This window comes from Rhodamnia argentea, chromosome 8 (assembly GCF_020921035.1).
Source record: "Rhodamnia argentea isolate NSW1041297 chromosome 8, ASM2092103v1, whole genome shotgun sequence".
Lineage (NCBI taxonomy): Eukaryota > Viridiplantae > Streptophyta > Magnoliopsida > Myrtales > Myrtaceae > Rhodamnia > Rhodamnia argentea.
Genome location: NC_063157.1, coordinates 19,890,094 through 19,914,725, shown reverse-complemented (window position 1 = coordinate 19,914,725; position 24,632 = coordinate 19,890,094). Strand labels below are relative to the sequence as shown.

Genomic DNA, 24,632 nt, shown 5'->3' with positions numbered 1-24,632 from the left:
TTTTTGCCGAAAAAGCTGATGTGGACTTTTTCCTATTATTTTATTAATTTCTCGATGCCACATGGATTTTCTTTACATTTGCTAATATTTTATGAAACTTTTTTTTATTTTTTATTCATTTTGATGTTTTTATTTTTTAAAATTATTTAATATTTCAAAAAAAAAAAAAAAAGAAACCCTTAGGTTTCTCGGTGGTGGCCACGAGGTCACCGGCGAGGGTCTCGCCGGCCACCACCAGGCCGGCCTAGGGGCCGTGGTCTGCGCTCGCCCGGGCCGGCGAGGTCGCAACGACCTTGGCCAATGAGGCCGCGACGGCTCTGGCCAATGGCTGTTGCAGCCTTGGTAGTTGCGGGCGAGGGCCTCATGCTCCTACCGGGTCAATGGCCGAGGGCCGTCGCCTCGACCTCACGACGGCTCGGAAGGTCGAGGCAACAGCCCTCGGGCCATTAGCCGGCCAGGGCATGACGCTCTCGCCCAGATCCGGCGAGGGCTTCGCGCCCTTGCCCGCGATTGCCGAGGTCGTGACGGTCGTTGGCTAGGGCCGCGTAGCCTCACCGGCTCAGGGCAAGCCGACCCTGGCCCCTAGGCCGGTCGGTCTTGCCGGCCACCACCAAGAAATCAAGGGTTTGGCCTTTTTTTTTTTTTTTTTGAAATTTTCAATAATTAAACAAACCAGAGAAATAAAATTTGCAAAAAAAAAAATTTAATGAAAATTTCCATGTGTACATTAAATATTTAAAAAAATCGGTTCGCCGGCGCTACGTTAGCTTTTCTAACGTCCACGTTAACAATGATACTTAAGTGAACAATTTTTGAAAGTTATGGCACTTAAGTAAACGTTTTGAAAGTTATCGTACTCAAGTGAATGCCGTACAAAAGTTTTGATACCGATAGTATACTTATCCCCCCTCTCTCTGCCTCCATTACTAGAGGAAGGACTCCGTGTTCTCCATTTGGAGGAGATAAATTTACTGATGCGAGAAATTTCGTTTAGTCAGAGTAGAGTAGAATGGGAATGGTTGACATGCGAGAAATTTCTTTGTGGGCTTTGAGGATTAGAATTGATAAATCAAGTGCGTATCTTAGACATTGAAGCAGAAACCGGAAGACGGTTCAAACTGTTGGAAAGGTCAGACAAATGGTGCCCAAGAGCATTGTGAATGTCACTTAGCCGGCAGCCACATGTGGCGGGGAACCCAAGGCCGTCTACGAATCCTATACGCATCTGTCAAAATTCTCACTATCTTTTGGACCGCCTACGAGTATATTTAAGACCTCGCCATTAGTGTCATACAAGCGGGGGACGATTTCCGCTGTTCAAAATGACTACTCAAATGGCCCCTCTTTCAAAGCTTCTCCTGATGAGTTTCATCAGCTGTGTTGTGTTGATGCCCTTTGGAGGAGCGTCTGGTGAAGATGGCAAGGCAAGACGAAATTCTTGTCGCTGCGTCTTGGAGCGAATTCAACGTTAGACAGTTTTGATGTTCATTTCGACTGTGTTGATGATTATGTTTTGTGCATTGAGACAGGTTTATGTGGTGTACATGGGCGGACTTCCCAAACAAGCAGACTTCTTGGCGACGTCGGTGCACACCAGCATGCTACAAGAAGTAATTGGCAGGTTGATATTCTTTGTACTTTCATTTCCTTTCATCAAGTTCTCTAAAGCATCATGAAACTATGTAGCACATTTGATACTTAGTAAACTTTGTCAATTCTATTAAACCAATCAGCGACACATTTTTCGCATTAGTATTATCACTGGGTAGTGCCTAATGTGCTTCGTGCCCCTCAACTTTCTCCTAGAGGATACGATATTAGGGAAAAAGTACATTAAAAGTATCATAACTTATGCACGGCGTTTACTTGAGTGCCATAACTTTCAAAACATTTATTTAAATGCCATAACTTTCAAAAATCGTTCACTTGAGGCTACGTCGGAGTAAAATTGTTTACTTGAGTGCTATAGTAACTTTTCCGCGTGTGCCACGTCGGCTTTCCGGCTTGCTACAGTAACTTTCCGGCATGCCACGTCAGCTTTCCGGCTTCCACGTCAACATGGCACTCAAGTGAACGCTTTTTTAAAGTTATGACACTTGAGTGAACGTTTTGAAAGTTATGGCACTCAAGTGAACGTCGTACAAAAGTTATGACACTTCTAGTGTATTTTTCCCTGATATTAGATAAACTTGAATTCATTCAAATAGTTAAAAGATGGGTCTATCCTACATGAGGAATGCCCAACAACTCGCATTAATTCTCGATCACATGATTGCCAATAACCGATCGCGTAACATTACTTCTCTCACAGTGAACGATCTTATTCAACATTGCATTTCGAGCTATACATTGGCTTTGATCATTTCTGTGTGTTGACAATGTGGGATTAAGAAGGTCCCTATAGCTAGACATGGATCATCTCGGTGCAGATCATAACCGAGTTTAACCTTGTCATTGAACCATTTTCTTCTGCAGTCACGCATCGGAGTCGTTAGTGCACAGCTATTCGAGGAGCTTCCACGGATTCGCTGCCAGACTCACTGAAGACGAAGTTGCAGAAATCGCAGGTTCGAAATATACCTAAGTTCCATTGACGATAACAGTCCATTCATGACATCGTTCGATGTACTGTAATAATTCGTCAACCTATGTATAATCCTCATCAGGAATGGAAGGAGTAGTGTCGGTGTTCCCAAGTGAGAGGCATCAACTACAAACGACGAGGTCATGGGATTTCCTGGGCTTCTCTCAGAGCCTGCAAAGACTACCGACTGAGAGTGACCTCATTGTTGGAATGTTTGATTCGGGCATTTGGCCTGAAAGTGACAGCTTTAGCGACAAAGGGTTTGGCCCTCCTCCAACCAAATGGAAGGGCACTTGCCAAACCTCCAACTTCACTTGCAATGAGTACTGCATTATGCATCATCTTATTGCTATCTTACGTTGTGTAATGTGATAGTTGACGGAAGCTAATTTCTCTTTCCTGGGTTGATTGTTTTGTAGTAAAATCATTGGAGCCAAATACTACCGGCAAAACACGACACATTTACCAGGGGATTTAGCTTCGCCTAGGGACACCGAGGGTCACGGAACTCACACTTCGTCGACAGCAGCCGGTGGCTTGGTAAGCGGAACGAGCCTATTTGGCCTCGGCTCTGGGACAGCCCGAGGAGGAGTCCCTTCTGCCCGCATCGCCATGTACAAAGTGTGCTGGGCTGATGGCTGCTACGACGCGGACATACTTGCCGCGTTCGATGATGCCATCGCCGACGGAGTGGACATCATCTCCATCTCCATCAGCCCATTTGTCGCCCACAATTACTTTGAGAACTCAATCGCAATCGGATCTTTCCACGCGATGAAGCATGGCATACTCACATCAGCGGCGGCAGGGAACTCTGGCCCTAAACCGGCGACTACCACTAATTTTTCTCCTTGGTTTCTCTCGGTCGCAGCTAGCACGATAGATCGAAAGTTCGTCAACAAAGTTCTATTAGGAAACGGAAAGTCTTATGAGGTAAAAGAACCCTACAAATGCCTAATTTTCACTTCAAATACAGATCTGAATTCGTACATTTCTCCTAGTATATCTGCACTACTAAATGGTAGTATGTAGTTAGCACTTATACATAATGCGATTATTATATACAGGGAGTCTCAATCAACACTTTCGACCTCAACAACACGATGTATCCCCTGATATATGGAGGAGATGTCCCAAATATTGCACAAGGATTTAATTCGACCAGATCAAGGTGTGTGTCTGTGTATGTTGTTAGAAAGAGTGAGATTGAATTATCACTATGCATCAAATTAATGAACATAGTATATATATCTTGTAGTCTCTGCGTTAAGGATTCTCTGAACAGCGCTTTGGTGAAGGGTAAGATCGTCTTGTGTGATGCACTCACTTCCGCGGACGCCGCACTAACAGCGGGCGCCACCGGCTCAATAATGCGAAACTTGGGAAGCACGGATGTGGCGTTTACCTTCCCAGTGCCTGCCTCCTTCTTGAACGCTGCGGACGGGAGTGAAGTTTCTCACTACCTGAACTCAACTAGGTAAAGCGTTTTGCAATCTCAACCCATTTTAACGTCCTCAAAAAAAGAAGGATGTGCTGGCTCAATAATGCAAAATTTGTGGTCAGACACTTACTAAAGAGTGAATGATGTCGGGAACTTTCTTTCCTTTTGTACTAGAAACCCTACAGCAACCATATTTAAGAGCACAGAGACCAAAGATGTGTTGGCTCCGGCGGTTGTTTCGTTTTCGTCGAGAGGCCCAAACCCAATCACCAGTGACATTCTCAAGGTATGATCGGACCCGCGGAGGTGATTTGACGCATCAATTAAGAATTGAGGAGGAATTTGTTCAATTACTTATAATAGCCAGTATTGACATTCATACATGTTGTGTGCAGCCTGATCTCACGGCCCCAGGCGTGGACATTCTAGCAGCGTGGCCCCCGGCTTCGACCATGACCGAGTCATCGGGCGACCCAAGGCGCGTTTCTTACAATATAGTTTCCGGCACATCCATGGCTTGCCCCCACGCCACAGGAGTGGCCGCTTACGTCAAAGCGATACATCCGATGTGGTCTCCGGCAGCTATTAAGTCAGCCCTGATGACAACAGGTAGTGCCTGAAATTGCATTAGTGAACCATGGATGATCTTTTACTCCTCAAAACACTAGTAAATTGCACGAGGCATAATGGGTCGCGAAATACACAATCAATAAAATTTAATTAGCTACGAGTTTCCCATGGGCGATTCTCCCAGTACACCTTCTGGCTTTCGCAGCTTCTCCAATGAGTCCTCTCAGGAATACCGACGCTGAGTTCGCATACGGAGCTGGTCACATTAACCCCTCGAAAGCAGCGGACCCAGGTTTAGTGTATGATGCCGAGGAGGCAGATTATGTGCAATTCTTGTGCGGACAAGGTTACAACGCCAGCAGCCTAAGACTCGTCACCGGCGACCAAAGCAGCTGCTCCGACGTAAAAAATGCAACCGTGTGGGGCTTGAATTTACCTAGTTTCGCGCTGTCGACTCAGACCAAAGGCTCCAATATCACAGGAGTCTTCCACAGGACCGTTACTAACGTAGGCAGCCCGAATTCCACTTACAAGGCCACCGTGACGGCTCCACGAGGGTTCAACATTCATGTCGAACCACAAACCCTCGCGTTCGAATCCGTCCTACAGAAGCAGAGTTTCGTGGTGACGGTGGAGGCCATCTTGGAAGCGGGAATGATTTCTGCGTCTCTGGTGTGGGATGATGGTGTTCATCAAGTGAGGAGTCCGATAGTTGCATTCCTGGTTTCCTCCTAGATTAATCGCTGGGTTAATATAGTTTACGTGCATTTGCACAACCTACGTTCATTGCCATTGATCTTTTTAGGTGCAACTAATGTTCAGTGGAAGAAAGTGATGTGCCGGATAATAAGAGGAGCACTTGTCTTTCGATTGTACAGGAAAGCTCCTTAATTTGGACCATTTAAAGCTGTTAAAGGCTCAATTCTGGTTAGGTGTTTCTACTAGTTTTCCTGGGAAGTTTGTATCATTAAATGTAGTTGCTGAGTATTAATCTTGGCGTTTCTTTATATATTGTGCCCTTGTATACATCTGAAAAGTGAAGCTATGCTAGGAATTATTGTCTAAATCACAGAATATGGCTTACTTACTAACCATTTTATATTACGTCGTGCATGAGCTGTGACACGGCATGGCATTAGTCAGTTCTCGATGCCATGTCGGTTCTCGAAAAGAAATTATGAGAATGAACTAAATCGAATCCAAATCATTTAAAATGGTGGATCACATGTGAGCCCCCCACATGTACATACAGCTTCAATGACCTCATGAACTAAAACTTCTTTTATTTCTTTATAAGCGGATGCTGAAAACATGTCTGATTTCTCTCCCGCCTTATAAAATATACAGAAGCGGATAGTACAAGCTTGATGATCCAAACGTAGAAGTTGTCAATCGTAATAATCTAAATGCTATTCCTATCTCCAAGAGTAACTTCCTCTATATATCTTGCATAGAGCTAAAATTGGAAACCAGACATAGCCGGACAATGGATACACAAACAGAAGTCCATTGCACGATTCAGATTCAATTTATTAGAAATACTAGATTTATTGAATAATTTCTCTTTTTGAAAAGCCCTTTTATTATGGCCAACGCTTCTCACAACTTTTGAACCACTTGAAAGTTGGCGTGCGAGGGCGTTGCAGCCCTCGTCGGTCTTGGTCGAGGGTGTGGCGACCGTTGCCTAACTCAGGTGAGGGCCACAATGCCCTTATCAGCCCTTATGATTTGGAAAAAATTGTGCCCAATTAATTTTTGTGTTTCTCCATATATCATGCGCTTGTATATCATGCCCGATTGTCTTACGTGGAAGCACCAATCGCGCCCTTCAGGCCCATAAGGTTAGGAAAAAAAACTAACGAAAAGAACAGAAAAAGGAAAAAATATAAAAAATCAAAATGTTATTAAAATATTTAAAATACCCCAGTCAATACCATCAATGTAACGTTAGCATCGGCCAGTCAAATGGACTGAATTGGTACAAATGCAAAAGGTTTAAAACTAAATTGACAAAAACAAAAAAAGTTTAGAACTGAATTAGCAAAATTATAATAGGTTTATCACTTTTTTAGTAATTTTTTCCAAATCTGGTGTGGACTAAGCAAAGGCGTCCTTCGAAAGCTCTTTTGAAGATTAATCTAATTGCCTAATTCAGTTTTTGTATATCTTTTTTTTTTTTTTGGTCGGAAGTAAAATTTCCAATTCACATGAAAGAAAGGTACATAATTTCAACGAAAAAATACAATTCCCACAAAGAAAGGAAATTTGAAAAGTGAATAAACTTGGTACCAGAGATTTGCTAGACGGATCCGCCACAATATCAAAGTACAATTAGCTGCCAATCAACGAATCTTGCATCATCATCAGTGATGAACACACAACGAGATTTCCCTTTCCAGTAGCTACAAGTTTGCCAAAAGGTAGTACGCATTTAGGTTCAGCAGACTTAGCACCAATCACCGTAAAGAGACATCAACAATAATAACAAGTTGAAAGAGTACAGAGAATTCCTAATAAATTTCATATCTATATCCGATCAGAATAAAAAAGCATTACAAAAGAGATACCAGTTCGATCACAAAATCATTTTTAGATAAGCCGATTGTTGAACGTAGCAATAAAGAAGCCTTCGATACTTACAGAGCGCTCGATTATCCAGAGCACGTATCTAGAGCCGAAGCGAAAGAGCTAATCCAAAGAGAGCAAATTCTCCTGAGGCCTCGCGCTTCGATCGTCAAAGCTCATAGGGCAAACCACTCCACTTGCGAACAGAATGTTGACCGTATTGTCCATGAAATCAACAAAGACGTCTTGAAGACGAAGAGATAAAGCGATAGAGAGACAGAGTGAAAGAAGGAGAGGTGGAGGTGGAGGTGGAGATGGAGAGAGAGAAAGGTCCCTCTCTCCCTTAACTAAACTTTAGAAAAAGGAGTTTGACTTTTGTACACATACTTTGCCATAGATTAGCGATAGGGCCTGGATGAGGGAGAGGGCGTTGCAGACTATCCTCGCCAGCCAAAGCCAAGGTCCCGACGACCCCGTCAGCGGGAAATTCGGGAAGATGAAAAGAAAAGAAAAACAAAAATAAAAGAATAGGAAAATTTTAAAAAAATTTTAAAAAATCAACATCTTTGTTAACCCCATCCGACACGTCAAATCGCAGATCACTCCACGTAAGATAGTTGGCATTCACGTTAACAATTTTTAGCATAAATTAATCGAATAAGTTATATTAAACAATTATCAAAAGATTTAGGACTACATTTGACAAATTGAAAAATTAGGGCTGCATTGATAGCAATATATATATATATATATATATATATATATATATATATATATATTGTCTAAAGGAAGATTTTCATCTTATGTGAAAGAAATACATCACTTTAAAAGAAAAAAAAAAATCCCACAAAGCAAGTAAATCTGAAAAGTGAATCAATTTGGTATATAGCATCGAAGCACAATCGCCCGCCGAACCAAATCTAACATCATCGGTGATGAGCACACATCGAAAAATTGAGAGAACACCAGAAATGCCAAAAATTGTGTACGACGTTCACTTTAGTATTAAAAGCTTTCGCTGAATAACTTAAGTGCTAAATTGGAGAAAAAACAATCATTTAAATGCCTCCAGCTAGATATTCGCCCAAAATTAATACATGACATTTACAATTAATTTTAAATATAAAGTGGCATTTAAAAAAACATGAAGTCTACGTGGGCACTAAAATTTCAAACAAAATTAAAATAAACTAAAATTAGATTTAAAGATAAGCTAAAAACTAAATTATTTCGAAATACAAATTTTGTCCAAAATAAATTTAAAAATAACTTTTGGCATTCTTGGTGTCACATCTCGAACCCTATGAGCACGCCAACACCCTCTTTGGCCATGCTTGAGTACAGTTCTCCAGATCCAATGGCCAATAATATTCTAAACTAAACATGAATGATAAGCACATGTAGAAGCGAAAACAAAACTCCATACAAAACAAATAAACATATGATGCTTTGGGACGGTAAAAGAAACACTTATAAACATAATCACATATCATTTTACAAAAGCCAAACCCAAGGCTTTAGAGGCCACTGTACAAACCTATGACCACCTATAACAAAAAGGATCAAGTGATCGAATCCTAACTCCTAACTCAGCAAGGTACCCTCAAAAAGTCAAAAGGGCAACTATCCTAAGCCCCATCCTCTCTATCCTCTGAAGAAGTCTCTAGGTCCTCCTCCTCATCAGCCTCAGAAGGCAACTCCACATCTGATGGCTCCACGATCTCCACGTCCTCTTCTGGCTCCAAATTCTCCGGGCCGACTTCGAGTTTTCAGGACCAACATCGGGGCTTGTCACCACGCCCGTCGGAGGGGCAGCCTAAGTGAGGTCCTATTCCCCAACTCCATCATAGGAAATATCGAAACCTTTCAATAGTCCTACCAACATGTCCCCATGATTGTATGTCCACGCCAAATAAGTATGGGGCTTCCAAAAAGACTCTCCTACATCTACCCGGATAGTCGTAGTATGCCTATAATAACCTTTGTCTTCCCTCACAGGATACTCCGTGATTATAGTCTCCATGTCCCGAGGTATCCCAAATCTTTGTGGTGGCTCGTTCAATATTGAGGCGGAAGGTCCGAAAAAGGAGTAACCCACGACGGGGTGAGAATAAATCTCAGTAAGAAAGCTCCTAACCCTAAGCTAGGGCTCTAGTGCCTCCGGATACATCCTAGGTGAGCAGTTCTAAACAAATTCCATCTCGCCTAACAAAACACACAACATAATTCAAGAAATAAACTTCATTCTCTTTTCCAACTCACTACGCCTTTAACAAGGCCACATTATTTAAAAGCCCGCGTTTAATGCATCAGGCTACAATATATGTGGATAGACTCGCGTAATAACGTCTCGTGTCGGTATAACCCGCGTTTAACGCATCAGGTTAGTATCTCGCGTTTAACGCCTCAGGATAAATATAAAACCCCATGTAATAACGCTTTGGGGTATAACATGATCTCATAAATACAAAACCCGTGTAAACACACCTCGGGGTATAATATAATCTCATATACTCAACTACCTCGCGTAATAACGCTTCGTGGTATAACATCTCACAATCCCACTTGATTCTCCTCTAAAATAACCATATGCCAACAATATACCCTCGCATCCTCAATCGAAACCACATCTTCACATTCAACCCTCAAATTGGTCAATATACACCATACGATCTTGCTGAACTTCCTGATTAGAAGATCGAAACCATACGATTTCTCTATACTTTCCCGATTGCCCAATCGAAACCACACGATCTTTCTAATTATCTCAATCTCCCAATTGAGACCACCCAATCTAATTATACTGAAGCAATACTCAATCGGGACCATACAATTCACTCACGCTGAAGTAATAAACAATCGGGACCATCCGATTAAATCACACTAAAGTAATCACCCAATCGGAACCACACGATTAAATTATACTAAAGCAATAAATAATCTGCACCATCCGATTAAATTATGATAAAGTAACAATTAATCGGTACCACCCGATCATGTCATCATAAATTAACATTTAATATAAACCACACGATTAAATCATCATAAAACAAGATTGAATCTAAACCACATGATCAATCATGATAAAGTAACTTTCAATCATAGCCGTGCGATCAATCATCATATAGCAACTTTTAATCTTAGCCACACGATTAATCAATAATGGACTCATTACATCAAAACCACATGATCTCTCTCTCTCTCTCTCCTCTCATTTTCGGCCAAGAACAAATCAAGAACCATTCCACCAAAATTTTCACCAAAACTACTCAAATCTATAACCATTAGCATCTTAACTACCTAATCTAGGTTTAGAAACTTGCTTACGTTGAATATAGAGCAAAATCTATTGTGACAGTGGTGAGAAAATCACGGCTGGAATGGCGGCACCAACGGCGTCCTTCTCGGCCTAGGCCGATCCTCAATGGTCCAGCAGTTCCGTGTGGCTCACGGTGGCAGCTGGTGCTCCAGTGGTGGCTGGTGGTTCACATGGGGCTGGTGGTCGAACAGCGGTGGCCGGACGACGGTGATGGTGGCAGAAATGGTGTTCAGCCGAGCAAGAACAAGAGAGAGAGAGAGTGAAGTAAGAGAAATTTTCGGCAATAATGAAGAAGAAGATGAAGTCCATTATTAGAATAGGTTACAATAATATTTAGGTAGATATTTAGGGCTGAATTATTGGTTTGGTAATGATGAGAAAGCTACTTGGGGGGCCCACCCATAATTCACTTCAATTGCTCTTGAAATCCAAGAAGGACGTTTTGGTCATTTCCTACTCCAGTTAACTAGTCAAAAAAATTTGGCCACTAGGGAAAAAGATCGAAATGCCCTTTGACCGAATTGGAGAAATGGGTATTTTCCAAGGGTAAATTGGTCATTTCCCATTTACAATCCAAATTTCACTTTTTCGAACACTTTGGGGTGAACCGCGAAATACCCATACTCTAGGTGAGGCGACATCCAAAATATTATTATTGGAATTCTTGAAAGTCCGACGTCCAATTTCGAAGTCCGATTCGCGATCAATCTCGATCAATTGAAATTTCAGCGTATCTCAAATTAACGGGTGGCTTTTAGGAGTTACGCGTATCGACCTGTGGTTAGTATCACGTTTAAGAGTTACTCGAACCATAGCGACTTTGGTTATTATGTAATTGCGAGGGATAATCACTAGTCCCGATGGACGCGATCGTTAGAAAATGATTTAGGGACATTCGGAACCCATTCATGGTTAAATGGAATCGCCCGTGTTCCAATCATAGGGTATCAACAAACAATTCCTAAACCTCTCTAGGATCGGCTTATATTAGTCCAAAATATTCCCTTGACAATCCTTATGGCCAAAGAGTCAATCTAGGATCAAGTTCTTAGGTTTACATACTTGATTTTCCTATCTAGCCATTCCCCTAGCTAGCCATTCCCCTTTGGTTAATCCTCTTAAGAATGATCAATTCTGATTGAGATTTAACCGAAATACAACAATGAGACATTTTATTCATTCGTAGTTTCGAAAGTGAGTCGAAATACAGGATGTCACACTTGGTATTCTTCTCCCTCAAGAAATCTCTCTTAGTAGCTATGACTTTGCCAAAAGGCGATAGAGTCCAAGGTTCATTGTCCCCAACAGTATCATCGTATAGAGACAAAACAACATCAATAAGTTAAAAAAATAAAAAACGCCTTGTAAATCCTAGATTTATATCTAGATCGGGATAGAAGAGCACTCAAATCTAGTTCCAATTCTAGATTGGGAGAGAATAATCGTAAAAAGATATCAATTGACTACAAAATCATTTTCAAATAAGCCGTTTGCTGAAAATAGGAAAAGAAGCTTCAAAAACTTGCGCGCTCGACAATCTGAAGCAAACACCCGAAGCCGGAGAGATCGAGTAGATATCAAAAGAGCAGATTTTTTTGAGAAACTTGTACTTCGATCTTCGGAGCTCACTTTTGTAGAGGATGTCGATCGCTTCGTCCAAAAAATTAACGAAACAATCTAAAATATGGAGGGATAAGGAGATTTAAAGGAAGAAAGAGAGAGGAAAAGCTGGGAACGAAGCTGCAGGGAAAAAAAAGGTGGGCGGCGGCTATGGAAAAGAAAACTTAGGGAAGAAGACCAGGCTCGCGGATATGGACCGTATGCCTTTTGCTTGATCTGTTGGTAAAGGCGACAGCCGCACAACAAATATATGCTTTTTGGACAATTTCCCCGTGAAGTCTTCCACTCTCTCGATAGTTGTAACTTCCTTTGTGTGCCGGAATTTTGAAATATGTGCCACGATGGGGTGTGGACAGGCCACCAAAATATGCCCTCCTCTCTTTCCATAGAGCGCTAGAGGTGAATTCTTGAAGACCATCTTTTAGTGCAATGTGTATTTCAATTTCCTTTTTACGGAAATTTGCCTTCTCTTTTGCAGCCATTTCATGTCTATGTTTTTGTTTTGGTTGGAGTTAGATGAAAAATCTCGTCATCTGTGACAATTTGTCACAAAGAAGATCATAGGATGTTGTGCGAAAATATGCAATATTTTATCTTATTATGAAAAGAATTTTCAATTTTTCTTTTCACAGGAAAACAGGTCTAGAATTTCCTGTATTTATATTCAGAATACGAATATTGACTTATTCCTTCCTTCCTTGTGAAGAGTTCATTGATAATAGTTGGTCGTCAATAAATTTCACATTGATTGATCCGTCAAGGTATTTATGTTTCCCGCTCTGTAAATTCTAATTTCTGTTTGTATCATGATTATTGTTGGTTAAAATCTTTTCTACTTTATTTACTGTACATTATATGTTACATACGTATAGACATCCATGTCAAAAAATATCATATTTGCAGTCCCATACTTCAACATACGTATATGAAAAAAAAACAACTGACAAAAAGGAGCATGAGATATTGTTTAGAAGTGACAATACAGATCCAATAAGATATATCCTAAAGTGTGATGCAGATTATATATTCGCCCTCGCCTAATGGCTCGCGACCTCTACCAAGGTCGTGGGAGGGAAAAAAAGAAAATAATAATAAGAAAGAAAAGGGAAACAAAAAAGAAAAGAAAAATTAATTTATTAAATTGTTCAAGTCAATCCTAGCCGTGCCACATTGTGCCAAATGACTAGCATCAACATCAGCAATTTCATGACTCCATTTGCAAATCATCAATAGATTTACAACTAAGGCTCCGTTTGTTTTGCGAAAAATGAATGATTTGAAAAATATTTTCTTAAATAAATCAATTGAGTCATTTGAAATAATCGACCAATGAAAAAATATTTTCACTATCAATAACAAATTTACGTCTGAATATTATCGCGAACGATGAAAATATTTTACATTCAGTCCAATTTGCAAGCGATATAAACGATCATTTTCAGGAAAATATTTTTCAAATCATTCATTTTTTATAAAACAAACGGAGCCCAAATTGGCTAAATTAAAAGGTTTATGACTGAATTAACTTCCTTATAATAAGTTTATAATTCTTTTTTTTTTTGGTAACTTTCCATCTACGTCCACGAGGAATCCTATATAACGCCATTAATGGCGCAATTACATGGTTAAGAAAGTTATGTGACTGGGTCCACCTTATTAAACAGTGCATATCTACGGTCTCCTTCAGGGTGAGAGTTAATGGAGAGTCGCTTCAACATTTTCAGCTCTCCGAGGGTATAAGACATGGGGATCCACCGTCCCCTTATCTTTTTTTCATCATGACAAATGTACTTTCCTCGTAAATAAACAAGTCGATATTTATTGATGACGCCATTTCCTTCCTAAATGGCACGATTAGGAAATGCAAAACGTGGTTAACACTCTGAACCAGTATTGTTATGCAACGGGCCAGGCCATAAATTTGAACAGGTTTGGCATCTTCTTCAGTAAAGACTGTTTGAGTAAAGACTATTCGGAACTCTTGAATAGGAACATGGAGGACGAGCAAAGAGCCCTTATTATAGACAAGACTAGTAAATATCTAGGCATCCCTTCATATTAGGGGCACTAAAAAAAGCAGCTGTTTGCATGGGTTTTAGCAAGGGTAAACTCGAAATGGGAGAGATAGAAAGAGAATCTAATGTACAAAAGCAGGAAAGGAGGTTCTCATTAAAATAATTGTGCATGCTACGCCACAGTACGCGATGTCAATCTTCAAGATCCCTATATGGATTTGTAACTCGATTGAGAGAAGAATTGCATCCTTTTGATGGGAACAGAATATTGCAAAAGAAGGAATTCACAAGAGGAAATGGAAGCATTGAAGGCTAGGAAAGATGCGGGAGGTTTGGGATTCAAAGATCTAGTTGTCTTCAATAAGGCAAATCTTGGGAGACGGGCATGGCGACTAATGCAAGCCCCTAATGCCCATGGAATAAGCTCATGAAAGGCATTTACTATACGCGAGGAGAGTTTTGGAATGCTGACAGAACTTAGAAGCCATCGCTCGTTCTGTGTTGTTGTAGTGCAGAACACTTCTAGGCCGATTGGATGGATTATCCATTCCTTACTGCCCCCGAGATGCAAACCGGACCACGGATTGGGTGGTGAAGGCCCGCCGGATCGACCCTCATGCCCGGATTGGCCGACTAAACCTCCCCACTTTCTTTTGTCCTTATTATGTTATGATTCTAAAAACTCTTATGGTACATTTCCCACATGGTCGTGAATGAAATGTTTTATCTATAAAAAAAAAAAAAGCTAGGGAACCCAATTGGATCTCATCCAATGAACGATTTCGATGTGATTTGATTGGGAAAAGTATCCAAAAAGTCCTAAATCTTTTGCACTAGTAACAACTTAGTTATAAACCTTTCAAATGTGATAATTTAGCTCTACACATTTTGCATTTGTGTCAATTGAGTCTATCCAAGTAATTTTAATTGAAAATCACCGATATGGACGTCAATCTTCTTACGTGGCCCTTGTTGGCGCCGATATGGACATTTTTAAATATTTTTTAACTTCTAATAATTTTTTTGGTTTTTTCTCTCTTTTTTTCTTTACTTTTTTTTTTTTTTCTGGACATAGGGCTGCAATGCCCTCGTTGGCCAAAGTGAGGGTCGCGAGTTCGTGCCTAGATTTGGGCCATGTTAGGGCTAGTCGTGCCACGTAAGACGATTGGCTTTCACGTTAGCGATTTTAGGTCAAAATTGGCTAGATAGATTCAATTGGCACAAATAGAAAAGGTTTAGGACTAAATTGATGAAATTGGAAGGTCTAGGAGTAAATTAACGCAATTAAAAGGTTTACAACCGTATTAGCACAAATGCAAAAGGTCAAGAACTTTTTAGATACTTTTCTCCGATTTGATTCGATTTCCCTCGGTTGTCCCATAAACTCACGTGATTTTCACAAGCCAAAGTGCAGCCCTAATTACATTGCTCGTTATGCTCATCCAAAAAAGGGAATTAATTAAGAATAAATAATGTTTCATTTTCGTGTCGTTATAGATTTTTAACTCTCATTTTAATTCACTTCTGACCAACATGCTTCTAAGCAGGCATCTATTTTTCAAAGGAATTTCAATGTTACTTTAAGATGGTCCACATTGACTAAACCAATCGTATTTAATCAAGCAAAGAATCAGTGATGTTCCGTGTGATATCTTTAACATTGCTAGGACTTGTCGAGGGGGAATTACCAAAAAAGTCCAAAGCTTATTGCAATTTTATCAATTTAGTTATAAGCCTTTTTTTTCTATCAATTGAGTTTTAAAATTTTGCATTTTTTTCAATTCAGTCATGAACTTTTTTTTTATCAATTGAATCCTAAACTTTTTGCATTTATATCAATTCAATCTATCCGGCCAATTTTAGCCCAAATCACTAACATGAACACCGACCGTCCTACACAAGACTCACAAGACCGATATTGACAATTTTAATAATATTTTAATTTCAATATCTAAATGGCCGGGCTGGCAAGAGTGAGAACGGTTATTTTCTTTAGGCTTATGGGGTCCTGAAATTTTCTTCCACAAATAAGATCTTCATTTCGTCGCCTGCATGGCTACCTCACGGAGCGATATACTCCTAGAAAGATGAAATTGAAATATGAGTTGTTTTGTTCGGACGATGTTGACCATGACATTGGCGATTAGGGCAAGTCGTGGTCAACATACACAGCTTGAATTTACCCCAGACTGCTCTGGCCTTTAACATGGAGCTTCTGGCAAGTCGAGGTCAACACACAGAGTCACATTGACCAAATTGGTTAGATAGTGAGCTCAGAAATTGCAGGTCGGGATCTTTTCAGCTTGTGGCCCGGCTTCAAAACCGGGCACGGCTGCTTCTGCAGCTGCAACCTCTGCATTTTGAACCAAAATTGCAGGGAAAGAATATACCATAAACTTCACCTTTGAGGTACACCTCGAGAAATCACTCTGCCTTGCAATTCACCAAATTTCAATTACCCACTGGACCCAAGTGTACCCAGCGGCAACCTCAACACGGACTCTACTGGCACGATGTTCTCGCTCAAGTCCTGCAAGAAGTTTGCTCTCCACACGTCACAAATTACTTAATCTTCAATATTGTGAAGCAAAATTTTCACCGGTGCACCACTCGTGTGTACTTATATGCGCGTCAGATGCAAATCAAGACTAGCCGGAGGCGACTAGTAAAGAAAGGAAAGGAAGAAAAGCACAAACGCAACACATCGAATGCAAATGTTCCAGCACCGACTAAGCAACAGCTTGATGAAAGCAAACTAAATCAGGAGAAACTCCAGCAACAAGCAAGCTTCAAGTGATAAAGCCCATAGCGAGCCGTCAACATAAAAAGCATTGGAGCATTACAAGTAGTTACATCTAGCAGCTAGCAATATACAATCATCTAGAATCAACTTGTGCAGCTTGCAGGTGAATGCACTTTTACAGGGGTATATGCACTTTTCGCAGGCGACAACTTTGCTGCTCTACCTAAGAAAAGAATTGACTTCATGCTTATATGTATATGATACGCGTACCCCTACGTATATACATATACATATAACTTAATGGTCAAACAAACTGCTAACCTAACAAAACTGTGCCAAGGCTCCAAAGAATGTCCATAAAGATATCTCAAGTGGGCGACTCCGATAAAAGTAGAGTATGCCACCAGCCGCATGCAACCTTCCTTGGTATACAACCTTCCATGTTGACTTGCGAGGGAATATTGCGATCAATCACATCACCCAATCCAAGCTGCTTGGTTTATTTAATCCACGGCCAAAGTAATTGAAATCAGCACATTAGACTGGAAGATGAAGAAAAACAATGAATGGCACAATTCAATAAAAATTCAACAGGATAGCTATGAAGTTACCTGACCATATTTGTTCCATCCCCAGCAAAACACTTTTCCATCCTCTTCAAGAACAGAAGCATAGATAGTCATAATGCATCCAATGGGCGACAGAGAATTATACCAATGCACAAATTAAGTAGGCAAATATTTAGCAAGAGGCAAAGATAAACATAGTGAATACAGTCTTAACCACAAAGGATGCTGAATTAAAAGATGGGCATGCAAAGTCACTGACATAACAGGGGAGAAAAAACCTTTCTTAACATACAAAATTTTGAACAGGCCTCACAGTCCTGGTTGGTTTTAAGCCACTGCTTAGTTAGTACTCAATAATGATTGAAAACGGACCAGAATGGCCAGCTAAACCAGTTCAACTTGATACCAGAGCCTAGTCCAGTCCGGATCATCTTATTTATACCGGCTCAACGTCTAACTGGTTATTAACTGCACTGACCTGGTTCAAACCGTGTAAACGGTACCACGTCAGACCGGATCCGCTTTTAGAAAAAAGATTAAATGGTTGTGTCTGCAATCCAGAGGGCGCGAACACCTGACCGTTAGGGTGTTGAGGAAGACACACAGCCACACAAGCTGGGTCCACTCTTGAGAAGTTACGGGCAACTAATTGATCTTCAAATGTATTGCCTTTCCTACTTTGGAATAATTGCTAAATTGGCACAGGGAGAACACAAACACTGGAACTCTAGTTTAAAAACACAGGGCTTTACCATCTTGGCTAAAGGCATGCCTGTTTAACTGTTTCAGGTTTACCATGTACAACTGATTCATCCAGTTTGGTCTTCAGTATGGTTTTCAAACATTGGCACTTAAGCTGAGACCCTGACGTAAAATGGACTTCCACAACACTTTCTTTTAACATCATCTCCGTGCAGCACCATAGTCCTTTATCTTGATTGAGAGAAAGAGATGGTATCTGGAGTTAAAACCCTACCAAAGGAGGCCAATCATGCAATCCCGCCTTGAAGCAATCCATACAGGACAAAGAGGACAAAACTCTATTTCTAGATCATTAACAGAAACGACCAAATACTTCCTACTTCCTTTGTTTGATGAGATCTCAAGGTAGAAAAAACTGAGGTCTCTCTAAGAGCAAAGATAACATTCAATATTTGCAACATTCACTCACTATCTTCCTATACCTAAATAGATTCAAATTTCATCTGGAAGATTACCAATTGTTTGTTCCCAAAAAAAAAAAAAAAAGAAAGAAGAAGAAACAAAGTCACTAGTCAATTGACCTGTAATTAATGCAGTATGACGAGCTCCACAAGATACAGCTTTCGCATTGATATGTTCCAAACTTGGAGCATCCAAGAGCCTGGGAATAGTCTGATTTAGAAATACAGGAGACAATTAATATCATGTTTAAGTATGTCCACTAGTTGAAGAACAACATAAAACTTGGATTGGGGCTGTAGTCAGCTGAAAAGGAAGGTTCCCAATACACTATGTCAAAATGCCCAGTGGAATGAAATTATCATTTTGGTAAATGAAAACTACATGGAACTTGATTAATCAGTAAGTTAAAGAAATTAAGGCATATCCCTATATAGAAAGACATTTAACTGATTCTACCATACCTCAGCTTGATCTACCCCGGTTCCCAATTGTCCAAACTGATTCCCACCAAATGCATAGACATCACCGTCAGCAGAAACACATACAGTATGCCAGAGCCCCGCAGCTACTCCGACTATTCTGATGCCCAATAGAGAAGATACGCATGCCGGGCTCAATTCATCATCCGTACTCCCTTGCCCACACTAAAACAAATAACATAAAAATGAAAGCTACATTAATTCTCTAAAAAAATAAGTGAAAAAGTCGCAACCAACTTATTTACATCAGCCTAAACAGGGCTGTATATTCAAGAGGAATAGAATAAGTATTCCCTTTTATAGTGGTCCTCATCTTGAACATATAGTGTGCTTTTTTCTCCATCATTTTCTACTTTACCTGCATGTCGAGCCCAAAGACAATTAATACTTTGGAAAATGGTGGCTACTTTCACAAACATAGCTGGAAGTGCTATGCATGACGCTATAGCAATGAGATCTGTATAAGTAGTAACAGAATATTGGATTCTGTATATGACCAAATAGTCAGAAACACCAGAGCCTTTTAGAAGTTTCTAAATTCATTCAAGCATAGCACATGTGAATATGTATTTGTGCCAAACAGAGGCTTTTCCAAAGCCAGAAATCTATCCTCTTCATACAGAATAGAGTTGTTGAAAGTGAGAGAACAAGATGGAAAGCACTAGTACATAAGGACGACTATAAAAAAGAAGATATAAGACATCTCGTACGGTCATCTTTTTCAATAGTTATTAGCATTCATGTACTATTAAAAAGACTGCCATTTAGCAAGACTTCATCGTAAAGATGGTCAAACACATTGTTCTCAAGAACAGAGCAACATGGGAAATTCTTTTAAAATGATGCCCGTGCATAGCCTGCCATAAAAGATCTACATACAATTCAAACAGAGCTTTTTCTCAGGTTCATAGAGAAGAATGCCATTACATGACATGGACCTGGACCAACCACAAATTATAAACTATTCAGGGAGGAGGTGGTTAGATTAAAAGCATCATTGATTTTGTTTTTGTTTTGGTGGGGGGGTGGTGTGGGAGAGAGAGAGAGAGAGTATCAATTGTTTCATTATCGACAATTCACCTGTCCGTAGAGTCCCCAACCAAATGTGAGCAGCGCACCAGCATCTGTTGAAGGCAATCAACAATATCCATGTCAGTGCTGTGAAATTATGCTTACTAACAGGAGATCATTGCCACACATAACTTATGACTCACTAGCATTGCCAATACATAAGACAAGGGCCAATAACGATCTAGATTGCAGAAGCTACATTAGTGAAAGCAGATTAACTATCAATTATATAAATATTTTCAATATCATGGCCGTCTTGGTCACAACTAAAAGAGCTTCTCCTACATAATTGCCATAGATTCAAATCATGATCTCACTGCCAGCCCAAGTCAATTAGAATATTGCGAACTCCAGATGAAAATTATTTTTGCAGTTTTGTAGAATGCATCACCACCTTTAGTTTTTTCATACATACTTGGACTAGAGTCCCATGGCTTCAAGATGACCTCGGTCTAATAATCTGACATGATCACTCTCTACAAAAATTATGTGCTAAAAGAACCGATGCTTTCTCAGTCTCTCAAGAATTGAGCGCACACCTGTTATTGCTGCACTATGTCGTCCACCACAAGCAATTTGCTTCACATAGCTCCCAGGAACTCTAAAGTTCTGCCCTTCAGAACTCATGTTTCCTCTAGAAAAGCCCATAGATCTGTCTTTTACATATGAAGAAGACTCAATACAAGACACAGGATGTGGAGAGGACACCATTCGTATCCGAGATCCCAAACCGAGCTGTCCCTCGCCTCCATATCCCCAACCCCACACCTGACCTACATCTGGAATGTTCAGAACTAGGATTATAAGCATGGCAGTACAAATAATGAAATTCCTAGGATCGAATGATATTACGAGTAAGAGGAAAGTGCAATCAAGATGCCATAGTGGGAGACCAATAATGCCATTTTTGCACAATTACCTGACAATGCAAGAGTATGGCGCCCACCTGTAGCAACAAGGCCAATCCTCACTCCTGGACTCAATGACACTAAACATGGCAATGCTGACAAAGTCTCATCAGCAGATGATGAGCTTTCAGCTGCTTGCTTAGCTGTTGATATTCTCCTTCGCTTTGTACTTTCTTCTCCAGCACTTTTACTGTCTACCCCAGACAAGCTCCCCCCACTTGACTTTGAGCCTTGAGATCGAGGGCTCGCTGAAAAAAGCGCCAAACCATGTCTTAGTCTATGATAGTCCATAAAACAATTTGATTGTGCTAATAGAGAAATCACTTGAAATCACCTTGCTCGGTCAAAAAAGAAGTTTGCCTCTCTAGAGCTTCCTTTTCCAGGTTCCCCCAATTGTTGGATCACCAAAAACCTTCCCGGAAGGAATACATTCTTTCCACCCCCATGTATAAACTTCTCCATTATCTGCACTTACCAGCTTAAGATGTTAATGAACTGATGCGCGCATGTAAGAAACACCAAGAAACAGAGCAATCAGAAAAGCAAATATTTGGAAACTACTACCAAAACTTACCTGATGTCCTAAAAATTTCTTTTATAAGCTAGACTAACAAGAAGGGAGAAAAAGTTATTACCTGCAACAGCAACACAGTGGGCCCAACCAGCTGCAGCATTTACTACAGAGGCATCAGTAGGAAGAGGAAAAGGCTCTGGTGTTTCCTTCTCGAATACAATAGCAGAAATGTAGTCTTAAGATAATCAGGAAAGCAAAGATTTTAAAGTCAATGGACAAGAGCATCATGAATTAGCTTTAAATACCCCATGCTTCCCAGAAGTCACATAGCTCTGACCAAGATCATCTGTGGATCCCCATGTTATAAGCTTCCCCGAATCTGTTAAAATGACAAATGCGAGAAAGAAACAGCACAACTTACTCAGAAGAAACCTGAGAATCGAGCGGCAACACCCTTTGTGAAGATGTGCAGAGCATGGCCCAAAATCTCATAAACTAGAATTCAGGAATAGAATCGACCAGAATTAGGGACGTTGACCAAACTAAGTAAGAAGCAAGGCCTGCTAAGTAGAAATGGTCGGTTTCCTTTGGGACTTCAAATCATAAAATAGAAGCAGACACGAGGAACAGATCCCATTCACGTGACCAACTTCCGCGAAAAGAGATTGACAATGCAAACTACGAAGAACGAAATCAGAACTTCCTAAAGAACCAAAGCAGATGGAGAAAATTGTGAAGTTAAGAAAAAAAGAACAATGCATTAACAGCTCCAAACTAATCCTCAATCGCAAATTGAAAATTTGTCACTTTCTCAGAAATGTGGTTCCGGAAGGGAAAATCTCCAAAAATCAGCTATTGCAGCTTCTTCCACATAGCGCAGAAATGAAATTCCAATAGAAGCAAATGCCAAGAAGAAAAGACAGAGAGAGAACAAATTAAGAAGATTCGTCTTCCTACACCTTCAATATATCATTGATTACCATTGCTAAGAAGCTGTCAGCCTCACACTCCACACACACGGGAAGAGAGAGAGAGAGAGAGAGGAACCTGAAATGCCCATGGCGAATCCACAACCACCGCCACAGACGTCCCTCCAGGCGGCGGCGGCGGCGGTGGCGCTCCTCACCGGCACTGGCGACAGGAGCGGCGCTCTCTGCGGCAGAGCTCCGGGCAAGTAGCCCCACATGTGGACCACCCTCTCCTGGACCTCCTCCATTTTCACGATTCCGCCCCCTTCGCTAGTCCCCTCGCCATTCATCTCTCTATGCTCCGCTCCAAAGAGAGCCCCACGAGAACGACGAACTCAGCGTCTGGTTCTAGAGAGAGAGAGAGAGAGAGAGAGATTCGAAGTGTCGTTGGTGATGGTGTCGTGCGCGTTTTTGCAAGTGCGAGAAGTGCCCTAAAACCGGAGTCGGCTCTCTTTTCCTTTCAATCCGCCTCGGCGGTTTTTTGGCACCAAAAAAAAGGGTGGGGCCCCGAGGCTGTATCATTTTCAGGAATATGGGGGCCGCCACGTCGGATGCTCGCGTGGCCTCTTGCACACGTGGCGGAATTCTGGCCGGTAGATGCCCGGGCGATTCTCCGCCACGAGTTCCCCAGAAGTTTCTGGAAGCACACCCCCCGCTTCCTGTTTTTGGCTCTCGTTTTTTTTCCCCGCCCAAAAAGAAAGCGAGAAAACATTCCCGTGTAGGAGATCCACGCGCCTTTAGTGGCGTGGCCCGATTGCCGCCGCGACGCGTGTGGCGTTGCTCCATGGTTTTTGTCAATCACAGTGTTGCGCCACGTGTCCCAGTCAGCGTCCTTGGGATCTACTTTGTTCTTTTCTTTCTTTTGTTTTGTTTTGGGAGGGTATCATCGGTGGGACCCTGCTAATACTCCTGCGTGCTCCTTCTGCTGTGCTTCTAGAATTCACGCTCCTGCTGCGTGGAACTTTCAAGGCTGTTCGGTTGGAGCCCCTTGAAATTTATCTTGCACTGCTTATGCTCTTCGAATTGGAAATTTCTCCCCAGCACTCGGACCTACGAGATTAAGTTAGATCACAAGCATAAACCCACCCGTCAAATGGGTGGTTTCAATCCGGATTAGGTCAGATCGAGTCGAGTCCAAATGAAAATGGTTCATCTAAATTTGACTCATTTAACCCGCTTTTTTTTTCTCATTTTTATGCAAGGCAAATCTACAGTACATATCCAACTGACCAATATTGCCAAAACACATTTATATTTGAGGAATTCTGCCTAATTCATTAATTTGTGGGAAGATAACTATTAATCTAGGAAACTCATATATAAATTATGGCAAGAGCACGGAGTGAAGGAACGTGAGACAAAGTGAGGGCAAGAGAGAGCCATAAAAGTAAATTGGATACCCATATAATTTTGGTCTTTGCCATTCTAAACTCATTTATAATTAACTTATTAAATAAGATTAACGCAAGTAACAATTTAGCCCATCGAATATAGGTTAAGAAATAGATTACTGACTCATTTTAACAGATCTACACATGCATTCATTTTGTGGATCTCATGTGGGTCCCACGATATCAACGGCTCTTGTGGGCTCATCGTACTGCATTATATGTTTTTTCCTCATCCAACTCAAGTTATATTCTTCTTAGGCTTGCAAAAAAAGAAGTAAAAACAATATCTTACACCAATGAAAGTTTGCAGAGCCATATAAAACGAAAATCAACAAAAGTCAACTTGGAGTAATTTTTCCAGCGCCATTTTGCAAAGAGGGGAAAAAAAAATACAAGGAAAGTCTAAGTGAAGAACAAAGGAAGTTGGTGTTGATAGGCAACACTAATCAAAGAGTCACACTCATCAATTCCTAGCAAGAAGAAACTTTCACTTGCGAAAAATGGTTGCTTTTGCTGGAAAAGAAGATGTGTAGGCGGGACCAAAAGTGACTCGTTCTAAAGTTAGAGGGCGACATATTGTGAAAGTTGACTATCCTGGTCTCCTCTCCAAGTTATAAAGTTCAGGTGCTTTTTTAATTAGTGAGGGTAGGAGAGATGATTAATGTAGCTGTCCTCTGTTACCATAAGAAAACCACGCCTTTGTACAAAAAC

At 40.9% G+C, this 24,632-nt stretch overlaps 1 protein-coding gene, 1 long non-coding RNA gene and 1 pseudogene across 2 annotated transcripts; 2 read left to right on the top strand and 1 right to left on the bottom strand.

The window, feature by feature from the left end:
- Positions 1-866: 866 nt before the first annotated feature.
- LOC125316248 lies at positions 867-18,221 on the top strand. Its single transcript, XR_007199555.1, has 3 exons — positions 867-878; positions 11,666-11,673; positions 17,698-18,221. It is a non-coding gene; the product is annotated as an uncharacterized LOC125316248 (long non-coding RNA).
- LOC115727943 (cucumisin-like) lies at positions 1,323-5,464 on the top strand. The gene is made up of 10 exons (XM_048284157.1): positions 1,323-1,384; positions 1,526-1,621; positions 2,476-2,567; positions 2,667-2,907; positions 3,004-3,517; positions 3,652-3,765; positions 3,856-4,061; positions 4,200-4,311; positions 4,421-4,634; positions 4,801-5,464. The coding sequence occupies exons 1-10, from the start codon at positions 1,323-1,325 to the stop codon at positions 5,328-5,330; spliced, it is 2,181 nt and encodes a 726-aa protein (XP_048140114.1). The 3' UTR covers positions 5,331-5,464.
- LOC115728002 lies at positions 16,605-22,993 on the bottom strand (annotated as a pseudogene).
- Positions 22,994-24,632: the final 1,639 nt, after the last annotated feature.